This window comes from Panicum virgatum, chromosome 6K (assembly GCF_016808335.1).
Source record: "Panicum virgatum strain AP13 chromosome 6K, P.virgatum_v5, whole genome shotgun sequence".
NCBI classification, from domain to species: domain Eukaryota; kingdom Viridiplantae; phylum Streptophyta; class Magnoliopsida; order Poales; family Poaceae; genus Panicum; species Panicum virgatum.
In genome coordinates this window covers 7,351,171-7,367,204 of record NC_053141.1, presented here as the reverse complement: position 1 = coordinate 7,367,204, position 16,034 = coordinate 7,351,171, and the positions used below count along the sequence as shown (strand labels likewise).

Below are 16,034 nucleotides of genomic sequence, written 5' to 3'. Positions count from 1 at the left end.
ATCGAGCACCCAAATTTAGGCCCACACATTTGCTGTCTGCTTTGTCGAATTTTTCTATCCTAAGTTTTTTAAAAAAAAATCTATCCTTTTCTGCTTTTACTCCTTTTCAAAAGTCATATTTCGTTTCATGAGAACAAGGATTTGACCAAAGAATTTTTCTATTATTATTTTATTTATGTGGCACAAAAGCATACTCTGTAGAACGAACATGTATCTAATGACATCGATCAACCTTGTGTCATGGAAGAATTATACAATAATTGTTGGTCCAATGTTTATCTTAATCTTGTTAGATCGATCACTGCAGCTCATCAATGCATGCTCTGCTGTTGGTCTTATCTTATCTGCAAGAAGGTAAACTCCGTTGAGCACCTCCTCGAGCAGAGCAGAGCACGCGGCCATGGCGGCCCGTGCTCCTTGAGCGCAGCAACACGAGCACAGACGCAACACGAGAGAAACGAGAAGCCCCAAAATGGCAGAGCCGCGAAACCAGGCGGCGTCCAGCCCCAGGGAGCACGACGACCCGACGGGCGTAACCGCCGCCCCGCACGTTCCAGATCACGCGCTCCCCCGCCACAGGATAACTAACGGCCACCCCCACCGCACCGCCGCCTCGCACGGCTGCCCCACCATTGCGCCGACCGACCGGTCGCCGGACGCCCCGCCTGCCTCGCCGGCGCCGGGCGCGCGTCTATGGGCTTCGCCATCTACCCCAGCACCCCCGGCCGCTCCAGCGACGACGCCCACAGCCGCCGCGACAGCCTGCCGTCGTCGTCCGTCGACAGCACCCGGACGTCGTCCTCGTCCACCTCGTCCTTCGACGGCCGCGCCAGCTACGACGGAGGCGGCGGCGGCGGCGCGCCGCAGAGGCCGCCGCTCGCGCCGGGGCAGTCGCTGGAGGCGCCGTCGCGGCGGCACCGGGAGGGGCGGGGCAGCCCGTCGTCCCGGCCGGCGCGGCTGTTCCAGAAGCTGCGGCACGCGATCCCCGTCCTGACCCTGACGCCGCGGTGCGGGCGGCTGCAGGTCAGGACGCCGGCCGAGGCGGCCAGCGCCACCGCGTCGTCCTCGTCGTCGGCCTCGTCCTCGTCCTCCGCCACCAGCAGCAGCGCCGGCTCCCGCCTCGTGCCCAAGGGCGCGTCCTTCTCGGGCACCACGCGGCCGTGCCGGCGCCTCACGGGGACGCTCTACGGCCACCGCCGGGGCCGCGTCGTGCTGGCGCTGCAGGAGACGCCGCGCTGCCTGCCCAGCCTCGTCGTCGAGCTCGCGCTCCAGACGCACGCGCTGCTCCGCGAGCTCGGCAACCCGGCCGGCGCGCGCATCGTCCTGGAGACGGAGCGCCGCCCGACGGCGGCCCCGCCGGACGCGGAGGGCGGCGCGCGCCGGAAGCGGGGCGGGGGAGCCCGCGCGCCGCCGCTGCTGGACGAGCCGGCGTGGACCATGTTCTGCAACGGCAAGAAGACCGGGTACGCGGTGCGGCGCGAGGCCACGGACGACGACCTGACGGTCATGGAGACGCTGCGGGCGGTGTCCATGGGCGCCGGCGTGCTCCCCGGGACGAGGTGCTCCTCGCCGCCGGCGGACGACGAAGTGCCGTACCTGCGCGGCTGCTTCGACCACTTCGTCGGGTCCCGGGACTCGGAGTCGCTCTACATGATCGCGCCCCAGGGAGGCACCACGGGGCCCGAGCTCGCCGTCTTCTTCGTCAGGCTCTGACCCCCGGCCCGCCATGGACGCGTGCGTGCATTCGCATGGCCACACACATGCAAGACGATCGAAGGGCATCCATCCATTTAGCGCCACGTAATTAGCGTGCAGCCTCATAACGACCTTATTAAGATTGACTAAGAACCAAGAACAAAGTCGCACAAATTGCGATTAGCGTCAAGATGACCTCATTGGATCGATCGTGTGGTTAACTTTGTTTAAGCCCTAGTGGTGGTGTCATTGAGTAGGTTGTGCGAGGTGTTCTTGTTCTTGGATCTGTGCCCTGGGCATCATTGTCGACGCAATCTCATCATCTAGTGGAGTACGACAGAAATAGTCACTGAATGGTGCAATTGTGGTCCAGAAACTTGCTCATCTCTGAATGCCGTATTCTCATCTTTTGTGTGATTGTGAGCAAGATCTGTTAGTGCTAATAGTTAATGGTTAATAGCTAATAGCGGGCGCTAACTAATAGAAGGGACCCGTTTGGATCCATCAGCTAATAAGTGGTTGTATATAGGTGGTATTTTTACTCTTAGCACTCGTTATTAGCAGCTACCAACCTGCTATGAACTAATGGTTAGCATGGTGGGATAGATGTTAATAGTTTGTTGGTCTATTAATTAGTGTAAGGAACATGGCCCTATTAGACCATAATTTGTGATTTTGTTGATTAAGTGACACCATAGTCATTGGGACTAATATGTGTGTCAAGAATGAAAATATTTGTTGGGTTTTACCGTTTTATAGGTTCTAAAGATGCAACACATCGAAAATGTCCAAGCCGGGACAATGAGGAATAGGGGTGGGCATTCGGTTCTTCGGTTCGGTTCGGTTCGGTTCCTCGATTTTTGAAGAAATTCGGTTCCTAGAAAATAGGAACCGATCGGTTCCAAGAAATTTCAAAAACCGAGTATTTCGGTTCTCGGTTATTTCGGTTCGGTTTCGGTTCTAACCGAACTAACCGAATTTTTTTACCGAAAGCTAAGATAACAAGAAAAATATACATGTTCTATAACAAATTTAGATAATACTTCCTCTACTTTAGAGAATAATAATTGAGAAGAGAACAATAACAACATAGTAAGAGAAATACATGGCAATTGAAGTATGATACATCACATGTAAACTAAATATACTCTTACAAAATACAAAGTTTATGTAATTCGGTTCTTTCGGTTAATTCGGTTACCCGAGGGTAGGGACCGAATTTTTTTCGGTTATTTTGGTTCTTCAATATCTGGAACCGAACAAGGAACCGAATTTTTCGGTTCCGGTTATTTCGGTTTCGGTTCTGGTTCTTTCGGTTCGGTTCTTCGGTTTCGGTTAAATTTGCCCACAAATAATGAGGAATGAATTGGAAGTGTCCTTCTTGTAGAGCATTCACAAGCTTTCTATAGAGTTCAAGATCATCAAATATGAAATCTCGAGTAAAAAGTTATGATCAAAACACGAAGGCAACAAAGAGAGAGAAAAGATGACCGATTCAACTAACAAGGTGTCAGTCTTTTAACATTTAACCGGTACTCAACTTGTGATCTAATGAGATGGACTTCTGGAGAATCTTGTAGAGCATCTTACCAGCTTTTCATGGAGTACATGATCACTGAAAGGAGTTCAGAGTAGAGTTATGATCAAAATATGAAGTACCGTTAAGCTGATCTGTGTTAGTGACCAATTGATCTGACGCTTGCGTAGGTTGGACCGACGCAGGCGTAGGTTAAACAGGGCATACAAAACTACACTCAATTGCTTAACCGTGTCAGTTGAACCGACTCTACCATCAGTGTTTCATCCAAACGAACATCCAGAGAGCTAGTGTTGATGCAACTCAGAATTGCAACTACTCAAGAAAAGAAGGCTGCTAGAGTCTAACAGTGTGTATGGGTTTAGAGTGACCGATTAAACCGACAGTGGTGATCGTTTTAACCAATGTTTTATGCCATTTGGCATAACGGCTATGTGATGCCCTCTAGACTATATATACGCCTCACCTCGGGTCATTTGAGGTTGCTGGAGTTCGTGTCAAGCTGCCCACATATCTGAAGAAGTTCTCCAAGCCTTTCGAGAGCTCATTGATCAAATACTTAGATTAGCACAAGTCTTGTGAGTGAGTGCTAGGCTAGCTCAAGTTGAGTGAGAGTGTAATGTGTTTGTGCCTTGTGTACTGTGCTTGAGTGAAGCTCAAGCTTGTACCTCAATGTGCTGGCCCCTTAGAGCTTTAGTGGCTCACCTGCTAACTCTTTGACCCTCTGGCTTGGTGTGGAGTGGCAATGACGACTTCGTGCGGGGGACGTGTAGATCTCCATCCTTCATGAAGAAGCTCCTTAGTGGAAACCGGGATCAAGCTGACAGGAAATTTGGCATGAGTCTTGGTGGCCTAGCCTACGTGGCAAGTCAAGGGGTATCGGAAGAGACTTCAACAACATGGACTAGGGTGGCTTAGTGCCTAACGATATGTCACACCCTGAAATTTTTGGATTTCAGGATGTAATTAAAATTAAAAATAAAACAACAATTTTCTCGTAATTCTAAAATTTTTCCAACATTTATTTTCTTTACAAGGAATTTAGTGTAAATGAAAATAATTGGTTGTCTTCTAAATTAATTGAGGTTGTTTTGTTTGGTTTGCATTCATGCCGCAATGCATTATTTTATTGCATGTTGTTCAACTCGAGTTTAAATTCTATTGAATTTAAATTTGAATTGAATTGTTTGAATCTTTTTGTAAAAAAAAGAAGAAACCTCTCTCTTTCTCTCTTTTGGCCCAAACCTTTCAACCCCCCCCCCCTCCGCTCGGCCCAACCCAGCCGGCCCACCTTCCTCTGCCTCACCTGCCCAGCCCGTCACCCCACTCGCCTCTCTCTCACTCTCACTGCCAGCAGGCCCCACCTATCGGGGCTTTTCCCTTCCCCGCGTCGAGCTCGGACTCGATTTCGAGTCCGGCCGCGCCCCGACATCCGCGCCTTGGCGCGCACGCCAAAGTTTCCCGGCCGTCCCTATTTATAGCATCATGGACCCGTCTTGGACCCCCTCCCCCCCAAAGCCTCGCCGCCTCTTTTCTCGTCTGAAACCCTAGCCGAGCCACCATTGGAGCTCCGCCCAAGCTCAGGCCGACGCCGACCCGCCGCTCTACCACTTCCTCGCCATCGACAAGTCGCCCAGGAGCTTCGTGTAGTGGTGAGAAGAATCCCCAGTCATTTTCCCCTCTTTCTCTCTCTCTCCTCGCTGGGTGGGATTGCTCGCCGTCGCCGCCGTTCTGTTCCCGTCGCCGAGCGCCCCTGTCCGTCCTCTCACTCGGTCACCAGATCCCCTAGATGCGTTCGTCGTTGCGTCTTCTTGCTCCAAGGCCAACCCGCGCCCAAAACTGTGGCCAGAATCGTGTTTTCGCGATTCACCGGCGAGTCTCCGCCGCTCGCCGCCGGGCACCGCTGCTCGCCGTCGCCAGCGCCGCCGCCCAGACCCCCGATCCACTCTGAGCCATTCGATCTATATCAGACGGTCTAGATTAGATCTCATATGAGTCAATAGAGCAGAAACCGGTCAACCCTCTTACATTTTGTAAAAGAGACCCTTAGTTTTCTCAGAATCAACCCGCGGTCCAGCATAGTTCAAAAGTAATTAGGTTTAAGTCCTTTTATTTCTATTTTAGCCCTCACCTTTTGTAAAATAGGACCCACCGTCCCTGGACCTTGTTTTTGCTTGTTAGCCCCTGCATATAGGGTTTAATTAGGTTTTAGCCCCTAGTTTCTTTGATGCTAGCCCCTGGAAGTTCAAAACTCTCACGAACAAGTCCCTGGTGCACTGTTTTAGCCATATCTTTCAGGTTTCAACTCCGTTTTCAGCGATTCTTGCACTCACGTGATCCTCGCAACGTGTGCAGTAGCCTTACCACTTTGTTATCCTCTGTGAGCACACTTTGTCGTGTCTTACAAATCTTTTCTGTTAGTCCTTAACATTTGGTTAATTGTGACTAATTCCTTAACTCACCGTTTATCTCATAGTTTCCATATCCTAGCTCCGTTTTCCATTTTTCTTGCGTTCCTGTAACTGTAGCAGCGAGCCCTATTCTTTAGTACAATCTTTTAATGCTTTTACATGATTGGTGTACTATTCTTTGTGGTTTTTGTTTGTTGTTTTGTATGTTTGCTCCGAGTAGAAGGATCGCTGTTCGAAGATTGAAGAATCAAGATTTTCAAGTGAGTAAAAGCTGAAGAGCAGTAAGTGTAGCTTTTCATTGGAGAAAGGAAAGTGACCCTAACCATCCTTCTATCTATGCTTATTTACAAAAGTATTATATGTATTAATTGGAACATGGAGAACCACTCAAGAAAACCGTACAACCACAATACTATATGGCTCTGGTCTTGGCTAAGTAATTAGATGAACTATATATTGTGTTGGGGTGGTTTGATTGGTGGATTTTGGGTTACCGAGAATTGATGGAGTGGGTGAAGGAAGCTGCGTCTTCTGAGGTACCGCAAAGGTAGGGACCAACACATACATATAGGGATTCTTTGTAAAGACCTCGTAGCGCCCATATGCAATCATACCTCGAAAGTGTGATATTGTGCCTAGCTAGCACATGCGTGGTTGGGTTCAAAGTTCTTCGGAACTTTTACGCGAATTGTGGTGAAAGTGTACAACCTCTGCAGAGTGTAAAACTGATATATCAGTCGTGCTCACGGTCAAGAGCGACTTGGACCCTCACATGATTAATTTAACTTAAAGATGGAATTAAATCATTTTCTGATTATTTCTTGTAGCCTTCCTGAGTACCAACCATAAGTATACTCACCCTTGCTTATTGCTGCTCAGAAGAAGAAGGTGTATAAAGTCTTTGAAGATGATGCTGAGTTCTAGGCGTACGCAACCCGCAGTCGATTGCCTGTGAAGTTTGAAGCATTCGTTTCCAGGATAAGCTGTATAACTCTTATAGTCTTTTATTTGTTGTATTTTTCACTTTTTCGTGATACTATCACTGATTATTCACTTATAATGTCACTATATGTATGAAACTTGATCCTGGCATACATATAGTTATGCATTTGGTTTTGTCCTTAAAACCGGGTGTGATAGAAGTGGTATCAGAGCTGTATCGACTGTAGGACGTAAGCCTAGTTAGCAATTATCGTTTTCTAAGGTTTCTTTTGATATAAAATCTATTCCCACTTATTCTTTTACCTCTCCATTGAATATTCTCTCTATTTAACTATTTTACTTTCTCAATGAACCTTGATAACTCATCTTTCTCACCTGACCCTTTATTTCATTTGCACTTTCTTAATTGCAAATGTAAAACAAAATCCGCAATCTTTGTATCTTGACCTACTCTCTCCTTTATAATTTTTCTTATTGATGATCAACCCTGGGTCAGTTACTCCTTTTTCTGATTTCTTGACACCCTCATCTTTCTTTCCAAATAAATGTCACTTTGGTTTTGTCGATTCCAAGGTATCTCCTCTATTTCAAAAATATTTAGATTATTCGTGCCACGTACTCTAATGCCTGTCCAAGCCATCTGAAGCATGGAGCTACTAGTTCATCATGGGGAGTCAAGTCGAAGCAAATGGGAATCGTACCACTTGCCACATTTCTGCTCAAGATTGGATGAAGGATTCAGAGCACCACCAAAGAATCAAGCCTGAGCAAGGTTATGACACTCTCACTACCACTGCAATCACAAAGCTGGAGTCAACGTTGGAGGCATTGTCATCAATGAAGAAGCTGGAAGATATAACCATGCCTAGGAGTACCCCTTGCAGCTTTATTAACAACGTTTAGCATCGTTCTTTGATTGTGTTGACTGGTGGAATTTTATGTTTGCATGATGATGCTTGACTTTATGACCTTGTCTGATTCGTATCTTTGTAATGATTGTTGGTGTATTGTGGGTCTTCTACCTACAATGACATCAGTTGTCTAGATGGGTTCTTCTTATGTACCTTCCCCCTCCTTGTTATTCTCCGTCTATCTACCTAATCATGTAGAGGACACCAAGAAAGAAGTTCATGGCACCATCGTATCAATAGTAGAAATCTCCAAGCATCTACAATGATTGACAAATGGGAGAAGCTGAAGGCGAATGCCCTCTTTTCGTTTTTGCTACCCCCATGTTTCTCTCCCCTCCACCTTGATTTATTTAAGTCACAACCACCAAGAGTTTGTGAAGATGATATTATGGACATTACCTTGTTACCCGATCTTTCTTCTCTCTGCTAACTTTATTCCTACCACCCAACCAGATGGTGAGTCCCAGCAGAAAGGAGAAAGAAGACCTCAACATTCCAGCACAAACTTCGGGAGTACAAGCAATGGTTCCAATCGGGAGTACAGCATGTTAAAGAGCAAGCCTCATTCCCTATGAACGACAACTCTGTTAGCAGGGATAACCATTCAATCCCAACCGATCTGCCACTGTTTGATAAACAGAAGCTATTAGCTATGCAAGCTCAAGTCTCACAAGGAAGGTTGCAGCCAAATATAGTATCACCCCATAGCATGGAGAAGACCAAGGCTAAAGCCCCCACCGGGCTAGTGAAGAGGCAAGTTGCTGAAGCATGGAACAATGAAAAGCGTAAGAGGAACTATGAAGCACCAAAGCCATTAATAGAGGAACAACATGAGGATAATAAGACTCCGGGAACATGTCAATGATGTGAGCATTATGGTCGTCTGTGTCTCCAAGAGGATAGCTTAATGACAGTGGAGGCAAGACAACATTATCATTTAGATATCAAGAGGGAGTTATCCACCCAAGATCCAGTCCTAGAAGGAGCCGCCCAAGAAGAAGATAGTACTCGGATTATAAACCTCGAGGATTGAAGTATCTCTTTCAAAGAGTTTCAGCCTAAAAGAAGCAAGCAGCCTAAGAAACAAATTAGTAAATTAAGCCAAGAGAAGGTGGAGTTACCACAACCATTGGCAGATACAAGTGTTCAACCCAGTTCCAACCAACTACAGCCTCAGGTGGTTCAACCTCCATATGACAACTCTATCAAGAAGAATCCAGACGCACAAGCCATTCCTCCAAGAGTGGAGATGGAGCAGAAAGAAAGTCAGGATGGACGTGTTAAAAGAGTAGTGTGCTTTAGATATGGTGAAAAAGGCCACTATGCGAATAGTTGTCCAACAAAGCGAGGAAGCCATGATGGGTATGCTAAAAGAATGTGTTCTGTATGTAGTAAAGAAGGGCACTATGCTAATGGATGTCCAACAAAGCATAAGATGACTAAATCCCGTGATCTTGGATTATATTGCCTCAAGTGCGGAGAAGATGGACATCTTGCCAGTTGGTGTGAAAGGGAAAATGATAATTAACTCCATGACAGAAGTACATGAAGACTTGAGAGGTGATAGAAGACCCAAGGCCAGAAAGAAACAACCAAGCTCTATTCAAATCACTTTATCAAGGTACGAAGGATGTTCTTCGAAAGATGTGCCAACGAAGCCGAGGAAAGAATGGATAGTTAAAAATGGAGAGAGACTGAGTATCCATGAAGTGTTTTGTGTGAGTTACCAGGAATTAAGAAGTATACATTGTAAGAAGGAATGACTGAGAAGAAAGTTAATGTGTTGGAAGCTACCCACCTAAACCTTTGTTCCTTGCTAGCCTTTTGAACCTCGGGACGAGATTCCTTTTAAGGGGGTAGTTCTGCCACACCCTGAAATTTTTGGATTTCAGGATGTGATTAAAATTAAAAATAAAACAACAATTTTCTCATAATTCTAAAATTTTTCCAACATTTATTTTTTATAGGGAATTTAGTGTAAAAGAAAATAATTGGTAGTCTTCTAAATTAATTGAGGTTGTTTTGTTTGGTTTGCATTCATGCCGCAATGCATTATTTTATTACATGTTGTTCAACTCGAGTTTAAATTCTTTTGAATTTAAATTTGAATTGAATTGTTTGAATCTTTTGTAAAAAAAAGAAGAAACCTCTCTCTTTCTCTCTTTTGGCCCAAACCCTTCAAACCCCCTGCTCGGCCCAACCCAGCCGGCCCACCTTCCTCTCCCTCACCGGCCCAGCCCGTCACCGCACTCGCCTCTCTCTCACTCTCACTACTGGTGGGCCCCACCTGTCGGGGCTTTCCTCTTCCCCGCGTCGAGCACAAACTCAATTCCGAGTCCGGTCGCACCCCGACATCTGCGCCTTGGCGTGCACGCCAAGGTTTCCCGGCCGTCCCTATTTATTGCATCGTGGACCCGTCTTAGACCCCCCCAAAGCCTTGCCGCCTCTTTTCTCGCTCGAAACCCTAGCCGAGCCACCATTGGAGCTCCGCCCGAGCTCGGGCCGACCCGCCGCTCTGCCGCTTCCTCGCCATCAACAAGTCGCCCAGGAGCTTCGTGTAGTGGTGAGAAGAATCCCTGGTTGTTTTCCCCTCTTTCTCTCTCTCCTGGCCGGGCGGGAATGCTCGCCGTCACGGCCGTTCTGTTCCCGCCGCCATGCGCCCATGTCCGTCCTCTCACTCGGTCACAAGATCCCCTAGATGCATTTGTCGTTGCGTCTTCTTGCTCCCAGGCCAACCCGCACCCAAAACCGTGGCCAGAATCATGTTTTCGCGATTCACCGGTGAGTCTCCGCCGCTCGGCGCAGGGTACCGCCGCTCGCCGTCGCCAGCGCTGCCGCCCAGTCCCCCGATCCACTCTGAGCCATTCGATCTATATCGGACGGTCCAGATTAGATCTCATATGAGTCAATAGAGCTGAAACCGGTCAACCCCCTAACATTTTGTAAAAGAGACCCTGAGTTTTCTTAGAATCAACCCACGATCTAGTATAGTTCAAAAGTAATTAGGTTTAAGTCCTTTTATTTCTGTTTTAGCCCCTCACCTTTTGTAAAATAGTACCCGCCATCCCTAGACCTTGTTTTTGCTTGTTAGCCCCTGCGTATAGGGTTTAATTAGGTTTTAGCCCCTGGTTTCTTTGATGCTAGCCCCTAGAAGTTCAAAACTCTCACGAACAAGTCCCTGGTGCACTGTTTTAGCCATATTTTTCACGTTTAACTCCGTTTTCAGTGATTCTCGCGCTCACGTGATCCTCGCAACGTGTGCAGTAGCCTTACCACTTTGTTATCCTCTGTGAGCACACTTTGTTGTGTCTTACAAATCTTTTCTGTTAGTCCTTAACATTTGGTTAATTGTGACTAATTCCTTAACTCACCGTTTACCTCATAGTTTCCGTATCCTAGCTCCGTTTTCCGTGTTTCTTGTGCTCTCGTAACCATAGCAGCGAGCCCTATCTTTTAGTACAACCTTTTAATGATTTTACATGATTGGTATACTATTCTTAGTGGTTTTTGTTTGTTGTTTTGTATGTTTGCTCGTTGATTGCTCCGAGTAGAAGTATTGCTGTTCGAAGATTGAAGAATCAAGATTTTCAAGTGAGCAAAAGCTGAAGAGCAGTAAGAGTAGCTTTTCATTGGAGAAAGGCAAGTGACCCTAACCATCCTTCTATCTATACTTATTTACAAGAGTATTATATGCATTAATTGGAACATGGAGAACCACCCAAAAAAACCGTACAACCACAATACTATATGGCTCTGGTCTTGGCTAAGTAATTAGATGAACTATATGTTGTATTGGGGTGGTTTGATTGGTGGATTTTGGGTTACCGAGAATTGATGGAGCTGGTGAAAGAAGCTGCGTCTTCTGAGATACCGCAAAGGTAGGGACCAACACATACATATAGGGATTCTTTATAAAGGTCTCGTGGCGTTCCTATGCAATCACACCTCGAAAGTGTGATATTGTGCCTAGCTACAACATGCGTGGTTGAGTTCAAAGTTCTTCGGAACTTATACGCGAATTGTGGTGAAAGTGTACAACCTCTGCAGAGTGTAAAACTGATATATCAGCTGTGCACAGGGTCAGCAGCGGCTTGGACCCTCACATAATTAATTTAACTTAAAGATAGAATTAAATTATTTTCTAATTATTTCTTGTGGCCTTGCTGAGTACCAACCATAAGTGTACTCACCCTTACTTACTGCTGCTCAGAAGAAGAATGTGTATAAAGTCTTTGAAGATGATGCTGTGTTCTAGGCGTACGCAACCCCCAGTCGATTGCCTGTGAAGTTTGAAGCCTTCGTTTCCAGGATAAGCTGTATAACTCTGATAGTCTTTTATTTGTTGTATTTTTTTTCGTGATACTGTCACTGATTATTCACTTATAATGTCACTATATGTATGAAACTTGATCCTGGCATACATATAGTTATGCATTCGGTTTTGTCCTTAAAACCGGGTGTGACACGATACCACGAAATACATCCTTGTTTCAAGAGTTTGCTTCCCCTCATCCCATCCCCTCCTTTATGTTTCTGCATTTCATAAACTTGTGTGCCTTTAATTTCTTAGAGTTGTAGCATCAAGCTATAATTGGCTATAGTTGAAAAATTCTTTTGGGATGAGGGTTTTGCACACCTAGATAGCATGATCTACTCTACATTTTATGAAATTTAGTTGGAGCCATAGGTTTAGGTTTTAAGTTTGCCTAATTCACCCCTCCTCTCTTAGGCTACGAGCACCGATTTATTTCAATTGGGAGGCATGTTTGGATCCACACCTGCTAATTATTTAAGTTGCTAACTAAGAGATTGTAGTAGGACACTTCTAGCCAATTTGTTACATGTGTGACTAGCAATCAAGGTGTTACATAGGCATATTTTTCAAACCCGTTATCCAAATCAAAATGTGACTGCACCAATGTGTTCCTTGTGACGAAATCTTCAAAACAAGATCACACTTGGATGATTTTTTTGTGTGGAACATTTTTTGAATGCGGAACATTTTTTTTGAAGCTGGAACAATTGTTCCAGCAATATAAAACATATTTCGTCTTATGTAATGATTTGACTCCTATCACATGTTTGACTCCTAACATTTTCACAAACCCTTTCCCTCCCCTACTTACTCAATATTCCATCCGGTGCTAGACAACTGCTAGGCGCTAGGCGGCACATCAGCTTCCTATTGTCATAGAACTCATATATGCATGATGAAATCAATTTTTTTGTTTTGAAGTGACATCCTTCCTCTATTTAACAATGCATTAATCTAATGGCTTAGGAAAAGTGCATCCATGAACGCCTAGACGCCGGTAGGCGGAACTTGATCGCCTAGCTACCTAGAGCGCCCAACGCTTTTTGAGACATTGACAAAAAAAAATGAACTGATAAAGGGAAAGAAAACAGCATGTTAATTATATACTTATATAGAAAAACCTCATCCTAATCAAAATGCGTCACACGGTTGAAAAAATTGCAGATCCATCCTCCACAAAACCACAACGTGATGCATACTACCTTTCCACCAAGACTCAATTGGCCTCCACGCACGGCACGCCACAGCACCAGCTACCACCCCATCCCAACATCCACATCGTTAGCTTCCTTTTGACACAGCACGTTATGCCTTTGCTGTGAGACACTCAATCTATGAGAAAGAGAGAGGGCATATGCCACAATACAATGCTCTGAGGATGTAGCATGTATGTTTTTTTTTAAAAAAAACACACACACACACATGGACATGGACATTATAGTATGCACACTACTCACCCTTTAGACATATACATGCATAAGACATAACATACCCTATGAGCAAGAGACTATAGGTCAGTAAATTCTGAGATTGATGATGTCACCACACATGTCTTGCTGTCGATGGTTTTGCATTTTGGAAAGCGCATATGTTTGGCATAGTTGGCATTACAAATGCGCAACATCGCCTTTCTCTCTAAACTGCTGTCTGCCACTTGGCTGTATCAATCACCGAGGGATAATGGTCAATCAAAACGTCTAAGTCGACGCCTCGGTCCCGTTGCATTATGGCTTAGTGAAGGTAGTGATCATGGCACATAGGCAAAACAAAATGTGCGCCCACCTAGCTAATAAGGTCCTTTTCGGAAATCCTAATCCAGCTTGCTTTACACGCATTAGGTAAAGAAATACAATTCGGAATATGGTCGACCAATGTGCCGTAACCACTTTAGATCACATCACAGATTGTAATATCAAATTAAAAGCACAATTGGAAGAGAGGTTGATAGCTATAGATCACTGAATTTGTGTCCATCCAGTCTAGTGCTCCGATGTTTCTTACAGAACATACCAAAATTACAGTCACTTTAGCTTTAGACCGACCCTTTATTTGTTAGGTCCCGTTTTGTCCGTGCTCATCAAAAGCATCTGAAATGTGACATGTTCCGTACTATTTTTGATATTGTTCTAACTTTATTATCATTTAATTTTCCTGAGTACTACGCATTCCTATTTTTTTTAAAAAAATCAACCTACAACATGGGGACATTTCTAGAAGGTTTTATCGAAATATTGTGTTGTATGTCATGGAGCAAGTTGAGTTATGGAGTTTTAGAAAAAGAATCTAACAATGAATTTTATAATTTTGTAACTACTAAAATTTTCTTTGCAAAAAAAAAGGTATTAAAATCTTGTGCAGGTGTTGGATCGATTTTTTTTAACTTTGGCAGACACCCGAACTCTGCAACTTTGCATCCTAAGGAGATTTAGGTCCTGCTAACTGTTAGCAGCTGCTAGCTATTAACATGTACCTATTAGCGTTATAATGGACCCAAACACGGTCTAATTAAAAAGGCTGACGAATTAAACTAATTTTCCGGCGCTGTTTGGTGCCTCTGGACAGAACCAAAAATTGGGCAAGTACCTACCTAGCTGCAGCACGCTTGTGATATAGCCTACAACAGGCCCGCTGTCCACTGAAGCCGGGAAGTTGCCCCGGCAACCCATGGTTGCAGTATATAGGTACAAGGTCCGTGGCCAGCAGCATCTCCCACTACTAGATTCAGGTGAGCTCATCAGATCTAGATCACACCGTGCCCCTTCTTCTACGGCAGCTAGCTAGCCCGCCTCCACAGCCGGTGAGGCCACCATGGCCAAGCTCGCCGTGCAGCTCAAGGACAAGTTCTTCGGCCTCGTCGGCCGCATCACCGGCTGCGGCCGCAAGGACGCCGGTAAGCGCCCCGGTCACCACTCCCCGTCCTTGAACTGACAACACATCTAGCTAGCTAGGTACGCGTATTGCACAAATCTGCTGATGATGCTTCCTGATCTGATGAGTCTCGCTATGTTCCTGCAGCAGCTGGCGTGATAGAGCCGAAGGCGGTGGCATCTCAGGTCCATCTCTACTCTATTCTCCTGCTAATAGTGTTAACTGATGGCCGCCGATTCATCCATTTCTTTTTGTCTCGCTCACATACAGACACGAACACATACGCAGTCACTCGTATTCCCTTGATAGCTCAAGCTTTTTCTTTTAAGTGCATAACGGCTGCTGTTTCGCTCATGTGCAGCATGTTGAGATCAGGTCGAGGGGAGGTCCTCCACATGTGGATGGAGGGGCCAATGGTCACATCCACGGTGACGATGCCATCTAGAGGAGACGATGATGATGAGAACGAAGCTAAGCTAGCTTATATGGTCCATGGATCGATCGATCATGTTGCCGTAGGTGTTGGTTCTCTTCGTGTCACGAGCTATCGTTTTTCAGTGTCTTTGTAGTACGTGTTCTGCTCGCTCGATCTGTTCGTTCTCCAGGCAGGTTCCTAGCTCTGTGGTGTGTCGTGGTATGCGTTTGGTACTGTAAGTGCTAGCTTTATGCATGTATAATCATGTTGATTAACGGTGGATGTCTTTTGCAAAGCATGGGCATCAAGCGTTAGTTGTGATGTACCCCTCTGTCCTAAAATATAGCTACGTTTAGAATTTTTTTTTCAAAGTTAAATCTTCTAATTTTGACTACAAATAGTGAAATAATTATAAAAACTAATAATATAAAAATTATATTAGTAGATTCATTATGAAACCAACTATTACAATATGTAATCTCTTCTGTTTGAAATAGTTTATTTTTAGAGATAGGGTTGGTCAAAGTTTAATAAGTTTGACTTTGTATATTTTGGGACGGAGGGAGTATATGCTTATTGATTAATTAGTATAGTGATAACTGCTGCATGCATGCACTCTGCAGCAAGAGAGTTCCTTTAGTTTTTCTTTGCTAGAGACTTTTGCCTCAAGTGCTTGATTGCGGTTTGCTAAATTACTGTGTTTTTGCAGCTTGAAATTTCTACTCTGTACACCTGTTTTTATCTTTGCTAATACATGAGGCAAACATTTCATACACAGGTTCTTTTGTTTGCATCGTTGAGATGGCATAGAAAGATTTTCGGTATATATATTTACCATGTGGATAGTGTTTTCCTGATCCAAAAAAAATGTATGGGGTATCATTCAATAATATCTTGAAAATACCATATTTTGATCCTTAAGCACTAAATTTGATCCTTA

At 45.1% G+C, this 16,034-nt stretch overlaps 2 protein-coding genes across 2 annotated transcripts; both read left to right on the top strand.

Annotated features, from left to right (window-relative positions):
- Window positions 1-312: 312 nt before the first annotated feature.
- Window positions 313-2,071, top strand: LOC120713884 (protein MIZU-KUSSEI 1-like). The gene has a single exon (XM_039999850.1). It carries the CDS (start codon window positions 694-696, stop codon window positions 1,711-1,713), a length of 1,020 nt encoding a protein of 339 aa, XP_039855784.1. The 5' UTR covers window positions 313-693; the 3' UTR covers window positions 1,714-2,071.
- A 12,353-nt stretch (window positions 2,072-14,424) lies between these two features.
- Window positions 14,425-15,419, top strand: LOC120713189. The gene is made up of 3 exons (XM_039999194.1): window positions 14,425-14,701; window positions 14,827-14,864; window positions 15,041-15,419. Exons 1-3 carry the CDS (start codon window positions 14,620-14,622, stop codon window positions 15,122-15,124), a joined length of 204 nt encoding a protein of 67 aa, XP_039855128.1. The 5' UTR covers window positions 14,425-14,619; the 3' UTR covers window positions 15,125-15,419.
- The last annotated feature ends 615 nt before the right edge of the window (window positions 15,420-16,034 follow it).

Excerpts from the sequence above, each read along its gene's own strand:
- LOC120713884 (XM_039999850.1), top strand. The coding sequence starts at position 694 with ATGGGCTTCGCCATCTACCCCAGCACCCCCGGCCGCTCCAGCGACGAC.
- LOC120713189 (XM_039999194.1), top strand. The coding sequence starts at position 14,620 with ATGGCCAAGCTCGCCGTGCAGCTCAAGGACAAGTTCTTCGGCCTCGTC. Across the intron at positions 14,702-14,826 it reads CTGCGGCCGCAAGGACGCCG|CAGCTGGCGTGATAGAGCCG; the intron begins GTAAGCGCCCCG and ends ATGTTCCTGCAG. Across the intron at positions 14,865-15,040 it reads CGAAGGCGGTGGCATCTCAG|CATGTTGAGATCAGGTCGAG; the intron begins GTCCATCTCTAC and ends GCTCATGTGCAG.